At 38.1% G+C, this 13,836-nt stretch overlaps 1 protein-coding gene across 2 annotated transcripts in view; it reads left to right on the forward strand.

Moving 5' to 3' along the window:
- Window positions 1–13,836, forward strand: part of Ten-a (Teneurin-a transmembrane protein) — a 486,497-nt gene that overhangs the window by 130,620 nt on the left and 342,041 nt on the right. For both annotated transcript variants that reach the window (XM_074109112.1, XM_074109118.1), the window contains exon 3: window positions 10,990–11,233. In XM_074109112.1, coding sequence (XP_073965213.1) covers window positions 11,008–11,233 — 226 coding nt within the window. In that variant the 5' untranslated portion in view covers window positions 10,990–11,007. The remainder of the gene's footprint in view (window positions 1–10,989; window positions 11,234–13,836) is intronic.

Raw genomic sequence — 13,836 nt, forward strand, 5'->3', positions numbered from 1 at the left:
CTTTTAGACATAAATGTTAAAGCTGTAAGCAATTTAAGTCACAGATTTAAATGGTAATTATCGAGTTTAGTTGTTCCTGTCAAAGGTTAAGTGACGGCTAGTTTGAATATTCAGGCTGCTAATGTAATGGCCCGGTCCCGTAGGTCCGCTGAGCGAGAGACACTGCATTGTGTTAATATTCCTGCACGTCAATTGGAACATTATGGAATTAGCTGGATTTAGCGTTAGTATTTACTCCAGTGACAGTGACCAAGGTATTAGCCAAGATAATAGAAAACCTAGTAGAAGTTCCGCTTTCGGTATTAAAAATAAAGACTACTACTAGCGTCCATTCTGACACCTGACTGTATAAACAGAGAGACAGTCTGAGAAATCAATGTCGGTTTGTCTGCTTATCTGTGGTTTTGTAGCTTTCAAACGGATGGACCGATTTCATTGTGTTTTTTAAACGTGTTTTAGCTATGTTTTATTAGAATTGGTTTTGTAATTTTTGATATATTGAACGTTGAAGTGACAATGTCGGGGGTTTTAATTTTTTCTAAGTTGGTTAGGTTATAGTGTTCCGTAGCCAAAGGGTTAAACCCACGTCAAAACGGAGCCCTATTGCTGTTACATATTCAGATGACTGCTCCAAATCCAAATCCAAATTATTTTATTCAGTAAGTAGGCCGCAATGGGCACACACGTCATTTTTTAGGGTTCCGGAGTCAAAATGGCAAAAACGGAATCCTTATTGTTTCGCCATGTCTGTCTGTCTGTCTGTCTGTCCGTCCGCGGCTTTGCTCAGGGACTATCAATGTTAGATAGCTGTAATTTTGCACGGTTATTAATATAAACTATGCCGACAAAATACTACAATAAAAAATTCAAAAAAAATTTTTTTAGGGTCTCATAGACGTAAAGTGGATGTGATTTTTTTTTCTCATCCACCCCTATAGTGTGGGGTATCGTTGGATAGGTCTTTTAAAACCATTTATGAAGATGGTTTTTTCGATTCAGTGATATATGTTTTGCGAAATATTCAACTTTAAAATGTAAATTTGCATTAAAATAGGGCGTCCCCCCCTCTAAAATCTAAACCGGTGAGTGGAAAAATTTGAAAAAATTCACAATGGTAGTAAGTATATCAAACCTTCAAAGAAAACTTATAACGACTAAGTTTGCTTGAGAATTATTAGTAGTTTAAGAGTAAATAGGCAGCCTAAGGTATAAAATATACCTAAACTTGGAAGATTCCGTATAAAATACGAAATCCTTACAAAAATACTACTTTATTTTTTCGTAATGGCTACGGAACCCTATTTTGGGCGTGTTCGACACGCTCTTGGCCGGTTTTTTAATTACCAATGCTTTTGGAAAGTCCATCATTGCCAAGAAGAATGCGCCGCTAGAAACTTGGCAGAGTTTTTTTTTTTTCAAAATAAATAGTTACAATAAGTTAATAAATTATAAAGTACATTATAATTTATAGAAAAAATTACATTAAAAATAATAATAATACAGGGATGTATGGGGTCCCTTAGCTAAAAAACTAAACATATGTAACTATCTATGTTCAGTGGAAGTGTAGAATGCTTCCACCGTCATTAATTTAAATACCTAAAAGAAAAGAAAAATAAACCTACTTAATATGATTCTGAAATATATAATTCAGGTCAAGTAACCATTAAGCTTTTGGATTCCGAAGGCAAACTTATGCCTGCCGCCCCCAAAGTTAGCTCACACGCACTTATGTCATGTTCTGGAAGCAGAGCGATACCGAAGTTTAGGCATAATAACATAATAGACAGACAGAACTACTTTTAATTACATAATGGAAGTATGGATGAACCATAAGTTTACATTTTATCAACAATCAGAAGTATTCTCCGCATAAAGTGCTACGTATGTGCTACGCTGCTACGGCGTAGCTCGTGCACCTTTATCGGCCGAAGACAGATGATTCTTTCCTCTATTATTGAAAATGAATCACCATTATCATGCACACGGTCCTATCACCCAGGGTCAGTCATACATATTTTATGTATACACGGCTTAGATACAGAGTATCTTAAAATAAACCGGAATATGCCAGCAGCCGAACTAGCCAGGATTAAGAGCACAGTGACTTGATATTCAGCTTGCCGATATGCCTTTGAACGGCCGAAGCGAGAGCAATTTTACGTGTGGGTTAATCGTTGCACATTTCATTTATTCTCTTATAGATCGGACGCGTTCGAATCTATGCACATTCATCACTGTGTTTTTAAAATATGGCAAAAACGGAACCCTTATAGTTTCGCCATGTCTGTCTGTCTGTCCGTCCGTCCACCCCTCCGCGGTTTGCTCAGGGACTATCATGCTAGAAAGCTGTAACTTTGCAAGAATATATATGTAAACTACGCCGACAAAATGGTACAATAAAAAAAAAATAGACGTAATGAGGGGGTGGTTTTTTTTTCTCATCGAATCTTGTAGTGTGGGGTATCGTTGGATAGGTATTTTAAACCATTAGGGGTTTGCTAAAACCGATTTTTCGATTCAGTCATTTGTTTGCAAAATGTTCAACTTTAAAGTGCAAATTTTCATTAAAATTGAGCATTCTCCCCTCTAAACTCTAAACCGGTGGGTGGAAAAATTTGAAAAAATTCAGGATGGTAGTAAGTATATCAAACTTACAAGGAAATCTATAACGGTTAAGTTTTCTTGAGAATTATTAGTAGTTTAAGAGTAAATAGCAGCCTAAGGTATAAAATATACCTAAACTTGGAAGATTCTGTACAAAATACAAAATCCTAGAAAAAATTACTTAATTATTTCGTAATGGCTGCGAACCCTATTTTGGGCGTGTCCGACACGCTCTTGGCCGTTTTTTTATTTGCCTCAACTTCGGTGGACGGCTCAGTTCAATGATAGAAACTACTTGGTAATTATCATTATGGCAAATACAATTTTTGTTTATTTTGTTTTTTTTTTCAAGCATTAACTATATGTATTATAAGTTATAACTTTGACGTGCCACATGTAAAACATGAGAGGGACATCATAAAAAAAACTTTTTGACTTTCTTCTGCTAAATATGCGTGAACGCTTTTTGCTGCGCTAGTGTCATGGTGACACTTCCGTTTGCCCTGCTGAATGTGCCCTTAAGTTAACGAAAAACACGGTGTACACTTTGTGCATATATATACACCTTGTATACATAAGATCAGCTTCTGCAGCGTGTTCAGCATAAGTTACCCGAAGTTATGTATACTGTGTACATGGCGATGAATCTGTAGTAGACAGACGGACGCGGATACAGAATTAGGAGTTAATCAGTTTACGACGTGACTGTAAATAGATACCGGCCAATTTACATAAGGAGCTTAGCACTGCCAAGGCTTAAGCGCTGGAGCCAAAACATAATTGCTGATTATCTTTAGGAAAGAACCAAGGCATAGAATATATACCTACATATTTTATATAGGGCTTGGGCCATAGTTCCCAATCCGCACTGGGCCCGCGTGGGAACTATGGCCCAAGCCCTCTTGTTCTGAGAGGAGGCCTGTGCCCAGCAGTGGGACGTATATAGGCTGGGATGATGATGATGATATTTTATATACAAGAGATGAGATTCTACACTGGCCAACATTTAACAAATAGGTTAATTGTACATATTTACGTAGCAAGGACGCTTTCAGTTATCTTTTAGCTGAAAGTGGACTGCGTCCCAGTTTCCATGATTAGTCGGTGTAATCCTAACTGAGTTCAGGCAGTGCAAGGCTGCGATTGCAGGCGCAGACGCGGTGGCCGGCTCCATACGTGATTAAAATTCTAACCTGACTACGCCATTTCACAGAAACGTTCACACTTTAATCTTCAAATCAATTACGGCATTGTTTTAAATTTAATAGCAAAATGTGATATGAGTGTGCACATTTTCTAAGCGTTCCTGTGTATTATTAGCTTTTTAAAGTACCTACTTAATTCTTTTCTTTCTTCTTCTTTTTTATTCTTTTTGACTGTATATTGCTGATAGTTATAGTTAGTTAAGATTTCTTAGGTAAATTCTTTTTGTTTTTATATGTATGTGACTTCTTAAGTGTACAAAATAATGTATATAAATTGATTAATAAATGAATAATAAAAAAATCTTTTCTTCCTTTTAACTTATTTATTTCTATATATAGGCGAATTAGCGATCCCTTCAAATAGCAAACCTTTTTTTTGTTAGCCATTTTCTATATCCCACTGCTGGACAAAGGCCTCTAGTAGCGAACCTACTGTGTTAAAAACAAAGTTATGTTAAATACTTGTGATGTATACATATCATTTAATAATATTGTAAATCTGTTTAAAAAAATATCCTACCTCGTTGAGTTTCTTGCCGGATTCTTCTCAACAGAGGTTTTTCCGAACCGGTGGTAGATTTTTTTTGACATTCAGTGCTTGTTTTAGCCTAAATTGAATAAAGATATTTGACTTTGATTTTGAATTGATCATACTGTTATTTTTCGTCATTTTTTTTATCGTAAATTTTATTTATTTTATTTTATTTACATTATCATCATCAATTGACATAATTATGCGTGGCAAAACTAGAGGGCAGATTTGACCTGTTAAATATAAGTATGGATATACGTACCTAAACTTTTTATTGTACAAAAACAGAGAAACAAACACAATGGATAAATGTTGAGAGAGATCTCTACCAGTCAACCTTTATTTGGCTGAGAGGAGCATTCAGTTAGAAACCAACAAAGAGTGAGTTTAAGAGTCAGCAATAGTGAAAGTACTATACAATGCTATAAACGATATATAATTCATAAGATCATGAAAGAAAACTACCATAAAAATAAACTAACAGAACAATATTACAGAAATAAAATATGATTGTAAATCCCACTAATATTATAAATGCGAAAGTTTGTAAATCTGTTTGTTTGTTTGTTACTTCATCACGTCTTAACCGCTGAACTGATTTGAATGAAATTCGGTATACAGATAGTTTGAGTCCCGGGGAAGGACGTAGGATAGTTTTTATGCCGGAAAATTGCAGTTCCCGCGGGATAGCGGTAACCGAATTCTACGCGGACGGAGTCGCGGGTAACGGCTAGTATTATACCTATAAATGCGAACGTTTATAAGTCTGTTTGTTTGTTACTTCATCATGTCTAAGCCGCTGAACCGATTTAGATGAAATTCGGGTATACAGATAGTTTGAGTCCCGGGGAAGGACATAGGATAGTTTTTATCCCGAAAATTGCATAGTCCCCGCGGGATAGCGATAGCCGAATTCTAGGCGGACGGAGGCGCGGGTAACGGCTAGTAAAATATAAATGTTTCATAAACGTTCCACAAAAACGGGATTACTTAGTTAAGTAAAGTTTTATGTTTGTGTTGTTTAAAAATACCAACCAATACTGTGTAAGATAACCTTCATTTTCCAATATGTAGTTTTTATATAAACTAGGATCCAGCCCGTTCGTACAGTAAGTATAGAACCTTAAGCGTGCATGCGCCCGACATTCATTTTGAGTATGTAAACTAGATGTCTAAGGAAGGTCAGCACGATGCAGTTTTAATACAGCCCGGCGGCGGCGTGCGAGTCATATTTCACATGCTTGTCTTGCTCCCCATTGGCCTGACGCTTATTTTATACGTGACAGGGAGACGTAATACTTGTTAGGGATATCTTTATAATGTCTTTTATTTCGGGATTTGTTGAGGTTAAGGGAACGACGATGACTCATGGGTATCCTGTGCCCTTTTACTTTATTAGTTTCTGTCTGAGGAGATAAAGCCAGCCTAATTTGTGATAGAGCACATTTCGTCTAAAATTTGTCTTTGTTGTATAAATATTTATGGACTTTTATATCTTTGTAAAAGCTAATAAACTTTGTGAACTTTTTAGGGCAAATCGTGTCAGACGTAAATTTGAGAAGAAATTGTAAGAAGAAAATATACGTTTAAGTCTGTAAATAAATATTAGTCTTCGAAGTACTCTTTTGTTTTGTTATTATTTTATTTTTAATACAAAAGTCATTTCTTGGAGTCATAGCAAGTATATATTTAGGTACCTTTTTTATTACGTCAACAGCAGTGTTTTTATCAATCACAGAAAATGTTGTATTTGGTCCTAAACGTCTTTCAGATGTTAAAGATAGGAAAGCTTAAAATCAATTTATGTACCAACATACATCGACTCGTAATATGACTCTAAGCCAACTCTGAACCTAGGATATACGTATAACTAAACCGAAGGCCTTTAGGAAATCGAGCACAATCAAAACATAATTGTAAATCCATACTAATATTATAAGTGTGTTTGTATGTTTGTGTGTTTGTCCGTCTTTCACGCCGTAACGGAGCGACAGATAGACGTGATTTTTGGCATAGAGATAGTTTATGGGCCCGAGAGTGACATAGGCTACTTTTTATCCTGGAAAAATGTACAATTCCCGAGGGAACAGCGCGCGATAACCGAATACCACGCGGGCGGAGCCGCGGGCAAAAGCTAGTAAGTAGATCAAATAAATAAACATAAAGGCAATTTTAACCCCTGTCTATCAAGTATAAATATAGCTTAGCCAGGTATTCATTTTATTTATTTATTGTTATTTTTAATATCAGAGGAAGGTAAATGCGGGTCATGTGATGAGAAATGATCACCACCACCCATGACCACCAAGGAGAATCATTGGTCTGTCAAGGCCTGCCTACTTGCCTGTTAATTGGCCTTTAAAGAAAGTATAAGCCCAAAAACAAAATTTATTTCAAGTCTTAACTTATATTAAATTCCTCATATTGATATTTAGCAAGGGCAAATAAATAAAAATCGCCGTAGAGCAGTCTGTCTACTGTCTATAAAGGAAGGCGCGTTTATGAACGGCGCGACACGGTCGGGTAAACAGGAAATCTACTTTATATTAAACCGAGCGGTCTATCAGACGCGCTATTACCCTGCGCCGATGGAAATAAGCAGACACTAGACCTGGCAATATCCTACTAATTGATATAAATGCGAAAGTTTATGAGTGTTGATTGTAGCTCTTTCACACTAAAACGGTTAGACGATTTATAGAAAAGCGAACTTTAAGAACTTGGTCTATGAGCGGTTAAGAATAATTTCATCCAAGAGACCAAGTAGGTTCACTACGAACAAAAGTACATCGCGCGGCTTAAATGTGTGCGCGCCGGTTGGCGCCGGTACGCACGCACCCGCCGCACGCACACACTGATAATTTAAGGAGGATTAAGTTTTTTTTAGTCAAGGCTTTGTGCTGTCGGTGCCGTATGTTTCGATTTTAGCTTGCTCGTCTTGCGCTCGCTTCGCGAGATGATCGCCTTTTACGTTCGCGTACTCGTGCTTACGTAATTTTCGTATTAGGTATAGTGTGATAGTTTCGTGCAAGGACACAAAAAAATAATAGATACCTACCTACCAACCTACCTACCTACCTATAAACAATAAAGTTATAGTATTATGTGTAGGAAACATGAGACAGTCGCCATCACTTGATCATGTTTCGTAAATAAATTAATATTTTACGAAATAAATCAGTGTTTTCTACAGGTAATTGTTTTATTTTGTAATTATGTACATGACTGAGAAAAATTTGGTTATCAGATATTTGATAATGAATAATAAAGTTCACAGAAATTGAAGGTCATTCATTGTTATTTAATTAGATATGCCATTTTATGCTAAACTATCACTGTAAGGCTTATCTATAACATTAAAGTGGTTTTTTTTGGTGATATTTTTTATAAAATTGGCGAATTCGCAAAATTAATTCGTAGGTGTCATTGCCACTCAAGGGAGATTTTTTCAAAATGGCCGCGCCGCTTGACAGTAAATTTTAAATATGGCGCTGCCACTCCAAGGGCTATGCGAAAAATCACGTCGATCCGTCGCTCCGTTACGGCGTGAAAGACGGACAAACGTTCAAACACACTTGCGCTTTTATATAATATTAGTATGGATGGATGGATTTTTAAATTTAGTATAATAATAATAATAGAGCGGCAAAGAATCTTGTTTCCCTAAACACAGATATTAGTAAATTTTTAGTTAACTTTCATACTAAAATTATTTGCCGGTAGGTAATTAATTAATCTAAAATAGACATCGACAACCCTAAGCGTCCGCGCGGGAGTAGGCAGTTAAGTCTCCTAAAGGGTCGGAGTGTGCATACTTGTTCTCTTTTACTATGATATTATGATTTCGCATAGGAAATTTCGTCTTTCGTCTAGCCATAAAAAGCAAAAGTAAGTAGATGAACGCATCTACGCAACAACGCATGTACGACGATGGACTTACGCATCGGCGTAAGTCCCAATTCCGTGGAACTATCGGAACAGAATGTTGATTTATATTTTTCCATAAATCCAGCTAATCCGAAATAAAATTTCATCAGAATCCGTCTAGGCGTTAAGAGTGGAAAGGAATCTATGTGCGTGTATCTATGTATATGTGTCACACACACGCACACCAACACACAAACTTACATACTGACACTTTTAAATTTAAAATAATAATCATGTACCATTTTACTGAAATTCAACGTTCTTAACTCTATGACATGCGGGCGAATCTCTAATGAAACCGCTTCTGTTTATTCTGTCGATACGAAATGAGAAATGAGTGCAGCAAACCTTAACAATTGTAGCCCGCCCCGGGCTCAATACCTCTAGCTGTTTAAAATTTTATTGTAGCGTTAATTTTTAATTTTCATCGCTTATAATTTCTCAGTTTAATTAATCATAAAATGCTCAATGCTTTTGACGTGATGTAAAATGTTAGTGAAATTCAGCTGGTAAAGCTTCATATTTATATTATCATATAACCTAACCAACAAAAAGTCGGAAAACCCCCGACTTTGTCACTTCAAAGTTCAATATCTTAAAAAACGGCTGAACCGATTTTGATGAAACATGTCTAAGAACCATTGCTAGAAAACCTGCTTTCAAATAAAAAACACCGCATTCAAATCAGTCCACCCGTTTAAGAGCTACGGTGCCACAGACAGATACACAGAGAGACAGACACACATAGCGGTCACAGCGTTATAATACCCCTCTTTTTGCGTCGGGGGTTAAATAGTTATTTTCACACCTCTCTTTCAGAAAAGTTACTTTTCCTCCCTGTCGAGAGGGAGCAAAGTGCAACTTTTCTGTTCAAGGCTTTTTTAAGTGTTTTATTGCAAATGCCATTTTTTGAAGTTGATAATTAAGTAGAATCCTGAGCGTAATGAGGGATTCAAGTGTTAACGCCCAAGATGAAAATAATTTTGCTCCCGAGTGGCTCATACAACTTTTCACACCGAGCATTAAGAAACTTGAGAAAATGAATTCTAAATATTATTAAAGAACAACCAGCATAGAAAATGGTGTGGCTTTACAATTAACAACTTCAAAAAATTACATTTGCAATAAAACACTTAGAAAAGCCTTGAACAGAAAAGTTGCACTTTGCTCCCTCTGGTCAGGGAGGAAAAGTTACTTTTCTGAAGGAGAGGTGTGAAAAATTACTTTTAATGTGGAATGGAACCGTTACTTCTGGGTCTACATATCGCGAGGATTCGTAATCAATCTTGAATAGAAAAACCAGATAAATGCGTGTTGAACTCGCGTAGAAACGGTTCTATACTTTGCGTACTCGTACATTTTTCGCAACTTTAGACCCAATGATATCGGAAATAAGAGGAATGGTAATTTTTTTATCTGTTTTCTTAAACAGTGTTTTCAAAACTATTTATTTTTGAAATTATTACAAATAAATATTTAATTTTCAGATTCTCACAACAAGCACTTTTATGTGGTGTGTCATTATGATATATTTATTTGCATTTGTTAATTTCCGAAATTAGCCCCAATAAGCCCATCTTTGATTAAAATTCATTTATTTACGTTTTTGTGTTTTGCGTACCAAATTTTAACTCAATTCTTTCAGGATTTTCAGTGTAAATTGGCTCTGACAGACTTCCAAACAGACAGACAGACAGACACGCAGGTGATCCGCTAGTGATTCTGTGTCTCAAAAATCTGTAAGGGTTTAGTTTGTCCTTTTGAGACACGGAATACTAAAAAGAAGTCCAGGATATTTAGCGGAATGTTAGTTTTATACTTGAACAATATTACTGTGATTCTGTGAATAAGTAAAATTTTGTCTAAATAAACATTTTCGACTTTCGACATCATCCTACGAGTATAAGAAATATCATTGCAAGTCGGAAAGGGATCATCCTTTTGACTAAGCTAACTTCGTAGCGTTTAAGAAAAACCACTTAACACAGAAATGATCGTTGGTTCATAGTGTTTCCCTTGAAATTCAATGAGTATTTCATGAAAGCGGGAAAATACAAAGTAAAGGAAGGAAGTTTGCATTGAAACTTACTGAGTCAATACGAGAATTAATACCGCTCGGGTTGGCGGCGCGGGCGGCGCCGCCGCGCGATCCACTGGATTAGGTCCCCAACACGCACGCTCGCCAACTTCCTATTTATGTTGGGTCGCTAACCAAACAACTTGTAGGCTCTTTATTACAGTTGTTCTTTTCCGCTCACGACGTCGTTACTGCTTCGATAAAATATCGTGTCGATTCTTTGTTTTGAGCAAGGGCTTATGCCAGCCGCTCGTGGTTGATAAGGAGTTACCTAAACGTGAACGTTTCCGTTTACTAACAATATGCTTTTTGTTTTCTATTCTGTTGTTTTTATCAACGTAATTAATTGAATTCATTTTAGAATTTAGAATGACATTTAGGTTGTAATTAGTAGCTCATAACTATTTAGTTAAGATACGAAGTCGCAACTAATGCGAATTTGTGTTTTTTCTATTGAGCTTACCTTGTAAATATTTTAAACAGACTGATTAAATAGCTAGTATGATTTTATTATGTCGTTTTTGTCTTTTCTGTCACTTTGTCATTTGCGTTTATAATTATAAAATGAATAACAAACAGATTTGTAACATTCTACTCCACGGTTAGCTCTTTAATTACAACTGATATTTCATTGCCCTCAGATGCTTTGACAAAATGTCATGAGCACGACAAGAATGGAGCGGGCGGGTCGGCGCAGCAAGGCAGGCTCTCTGAGCGGCCTGCCCGGCGCGCTCGGCAGCGGCGCGGCGGTGCGGCGCCAGCGCTCGCTAGAGTGGGGCGGCGACCGCTACAGTAGCAGCGACGACGACCGCCCGCCGCAGCCGCCGCCGCTCGCAGACAGGGTCTTCGCGTCCCTGCTCGCTCAGGCCACGCAGCAGTTTGACAGTAAGCCACTTGCAAGCTTTCACTAAATGTGTCTGTTGGGTGCTCTGGGAAGAGGCGCGGCGGTGCGGCGGCAGCGCTCGCTTCAGTGGGCCGGAACGCTACAGCAGAAGCGACGAAGACCGCCCGCCGCAGCCGCCGCCACTCGCAAACAGGATCTTCGCGTCCCTGCCTGCTCAGAACACGCAGCAGTTTGACAGTAAGTCACTTACTTGCTTTCGGTAGAGAGTGGTCTGACAGCGACGTAGCGGTGCATCGGCAGTGCTGGCTATTCATACAGCAGCAATGATAATAACTGCGTCTCACATTTGCCGCAGCTACCAACTGAGTCTTTGCCTCCATGGTCGGCTTGCCTCGACGCAGCAGTTAAGGTTCCTAAGATAGCAGGGCGCCGGCGGTGAATAAGGTCACTAGGATATCGTCTATGTAACGATTTGCTGAGAGCGGGGTCAACTGTCGCTCTGGAAGTGACTTACTTGGTATATTTAAAGAGTGATCTTTTGAGAGTGAGTTACTTATTCCCCCCAATGGGAGGACTGCCAGGCGCACATGGCATCATCTAAATCTCGTTAGGCAGCTCGAAGTCTGATAGTGATTAACTTTGTTTGAGTGTTTTCTACGTACATAACCTGAAAGAAACAAGACGTGATTTGATTCTTAATCTTAACATCAATTAAATCAAGACTCGAACCTTTTTTAGGAATTTTTCTTTTTTTTATATATAGATAAACAAGTGGTACAAGTGAGTGGAAAATTACGAGCCACTATTGAAAACCCCTTAGGGGTTTATGTACTAAGCTGGCGAGTTATAATAATGTTAACGCTTTCACAATAAGCAAATAATTTGAACTTTGCCATTAGCTTTTAGGTCTGCATCTGCTGAAGTTTACGTAAGTTATCCATAAATGATCCTGTTGGCTTACATAAGGAAAAAAATTGCAAAACGCCAGCGGTCTGCCAGTCGCGAGTTGCATGACAATCTTATGGCCTTTAATATTTGCTCAGCGGCCGCTACGGGCTAGGATCAGCTTAGAATTTGTTATTCACCGAGTGACACGGCCGAAGGTCCGTGCTGAGCCCCCAACAAGTGGGATCATTAGTGAGGCTGCGGGGCGGGGGTGCGCGGGTGGGAGGCAGGAGGAAGGCAATTGATAGGGGAGCGCCCTGCGGTGAGCTTATGAGGAAAACTTTACACGTAAACCCGACGCAACCTTCACTCGGCATCCTTCTGTCATGCCAACTACGGACTTGATGAACTCATACAGGACACTGCATAATGTTACGGCAGCTTTCTCCATTTTTATTTGATTCAATAATTCAGTATTTTCTTTCTGATTTTATCTGGAGATCTTTTCGACTTAATAGTATCCTCGGAATCGAATATCAATGCCTGATATATGATACCTAGCACACATTTGAAAAATCATCATCATCATCCCAGCCTATATACGTCCCACTGCTGGGCACAGGCCTCCTCTTAGAACAAGAGGGCATTTGAAAAATAAATCGAGTAAATACCGGATCAGTAATATTGCACGGCTTCGTTCAATTTCTTTCACTCGAGGCCGTAAGCTTTACGTATATTAAACGTCAACAAGCCGGCACTGAAATAAAACACCAGTTTCTACGCTGTACAATGCAAATGGTTTTGTTAACGTCTCTTATTGTAAGCGGGCATACAAAATTTAGTTCGAGAATTGTTCTACAGCCCAACAGATTCACTATTCACGTCATATGCAGATTTAATAAGCCCTGAAAAGTGCTGTTCACGACTCGCATTGTATTTGGATTACATTTTAATAATGTAGCAATCGCAAGCTTTAATTAGACTATTTATCTTTATGACTGTAATCGACGCAAATAAGATGCGCATTCGTATATCGATAACACTAAAACTGGGAAACCTTAACAATGCTTCATGTGATTCTGTGATAACAGCCTTTCCGAAATTGGGGAAAACGGATATCGGAATAACTTCCCTACGAGTGGTGCACAGGGTTGACAATCGACGGTCTATGCTGGCGACAAGGTATTGGTAAAGGCTTAGAGCGGGATTATGACGGAAAGTCGTCTGTCGAAAGGTATTCGCAGCGATGAGGACAAACGCGGAGTACAATCGGAGACTGAGGGGATCGGAGCTATGAAATGGTGTTTGAAGGATTTGGAAACTGATCTTAGTTCAATGACCATTAGTAGGATCACTTTATTGTTCACGTTATAACTGTATACAGTTCGGTTCATTATAACATTCATAATAATTTATACGTGACTAGCCGTTACCCGCGACTCCGTCTGCGCAGAATAAGTTTATCGCTATCCCGCGGGAACTATGAAATTTTCCGGGGTTTTAGTTATGTCCTTCTCCGAGACCTAAAGTATCTGTATACTGAATTTCATCTGAAGCGGCTCAGTGGTTTCGACGTGATGAAGTAACAAACAAATAGACTTGCATTTATATATATATAATACCGAATTGCATGTAATCCTACATGCATTACCCTTATTTGGTGACCAAGATTGTTGATAATTCCTGCATGGCATAATTATAATTCCTGTGTCCTTTCGGTTATTGGACTTGTGAGTCATAATTAAAAAGGTGTTTCCGT

Source organism: Choristoneura fumiferana, chromosome 2 (assembly GCF_025370935.1).
Source record: "Choristoneura fumiferana chromosome 2, NRCan_CFum_1, whole genome shotgun sequence".
NCBI lineage: Eukaryota > Metazoa > Arthropoda > Insecta > Lepidoptera > Tortricidae > Choristoneura > Choristoneura fumiferana.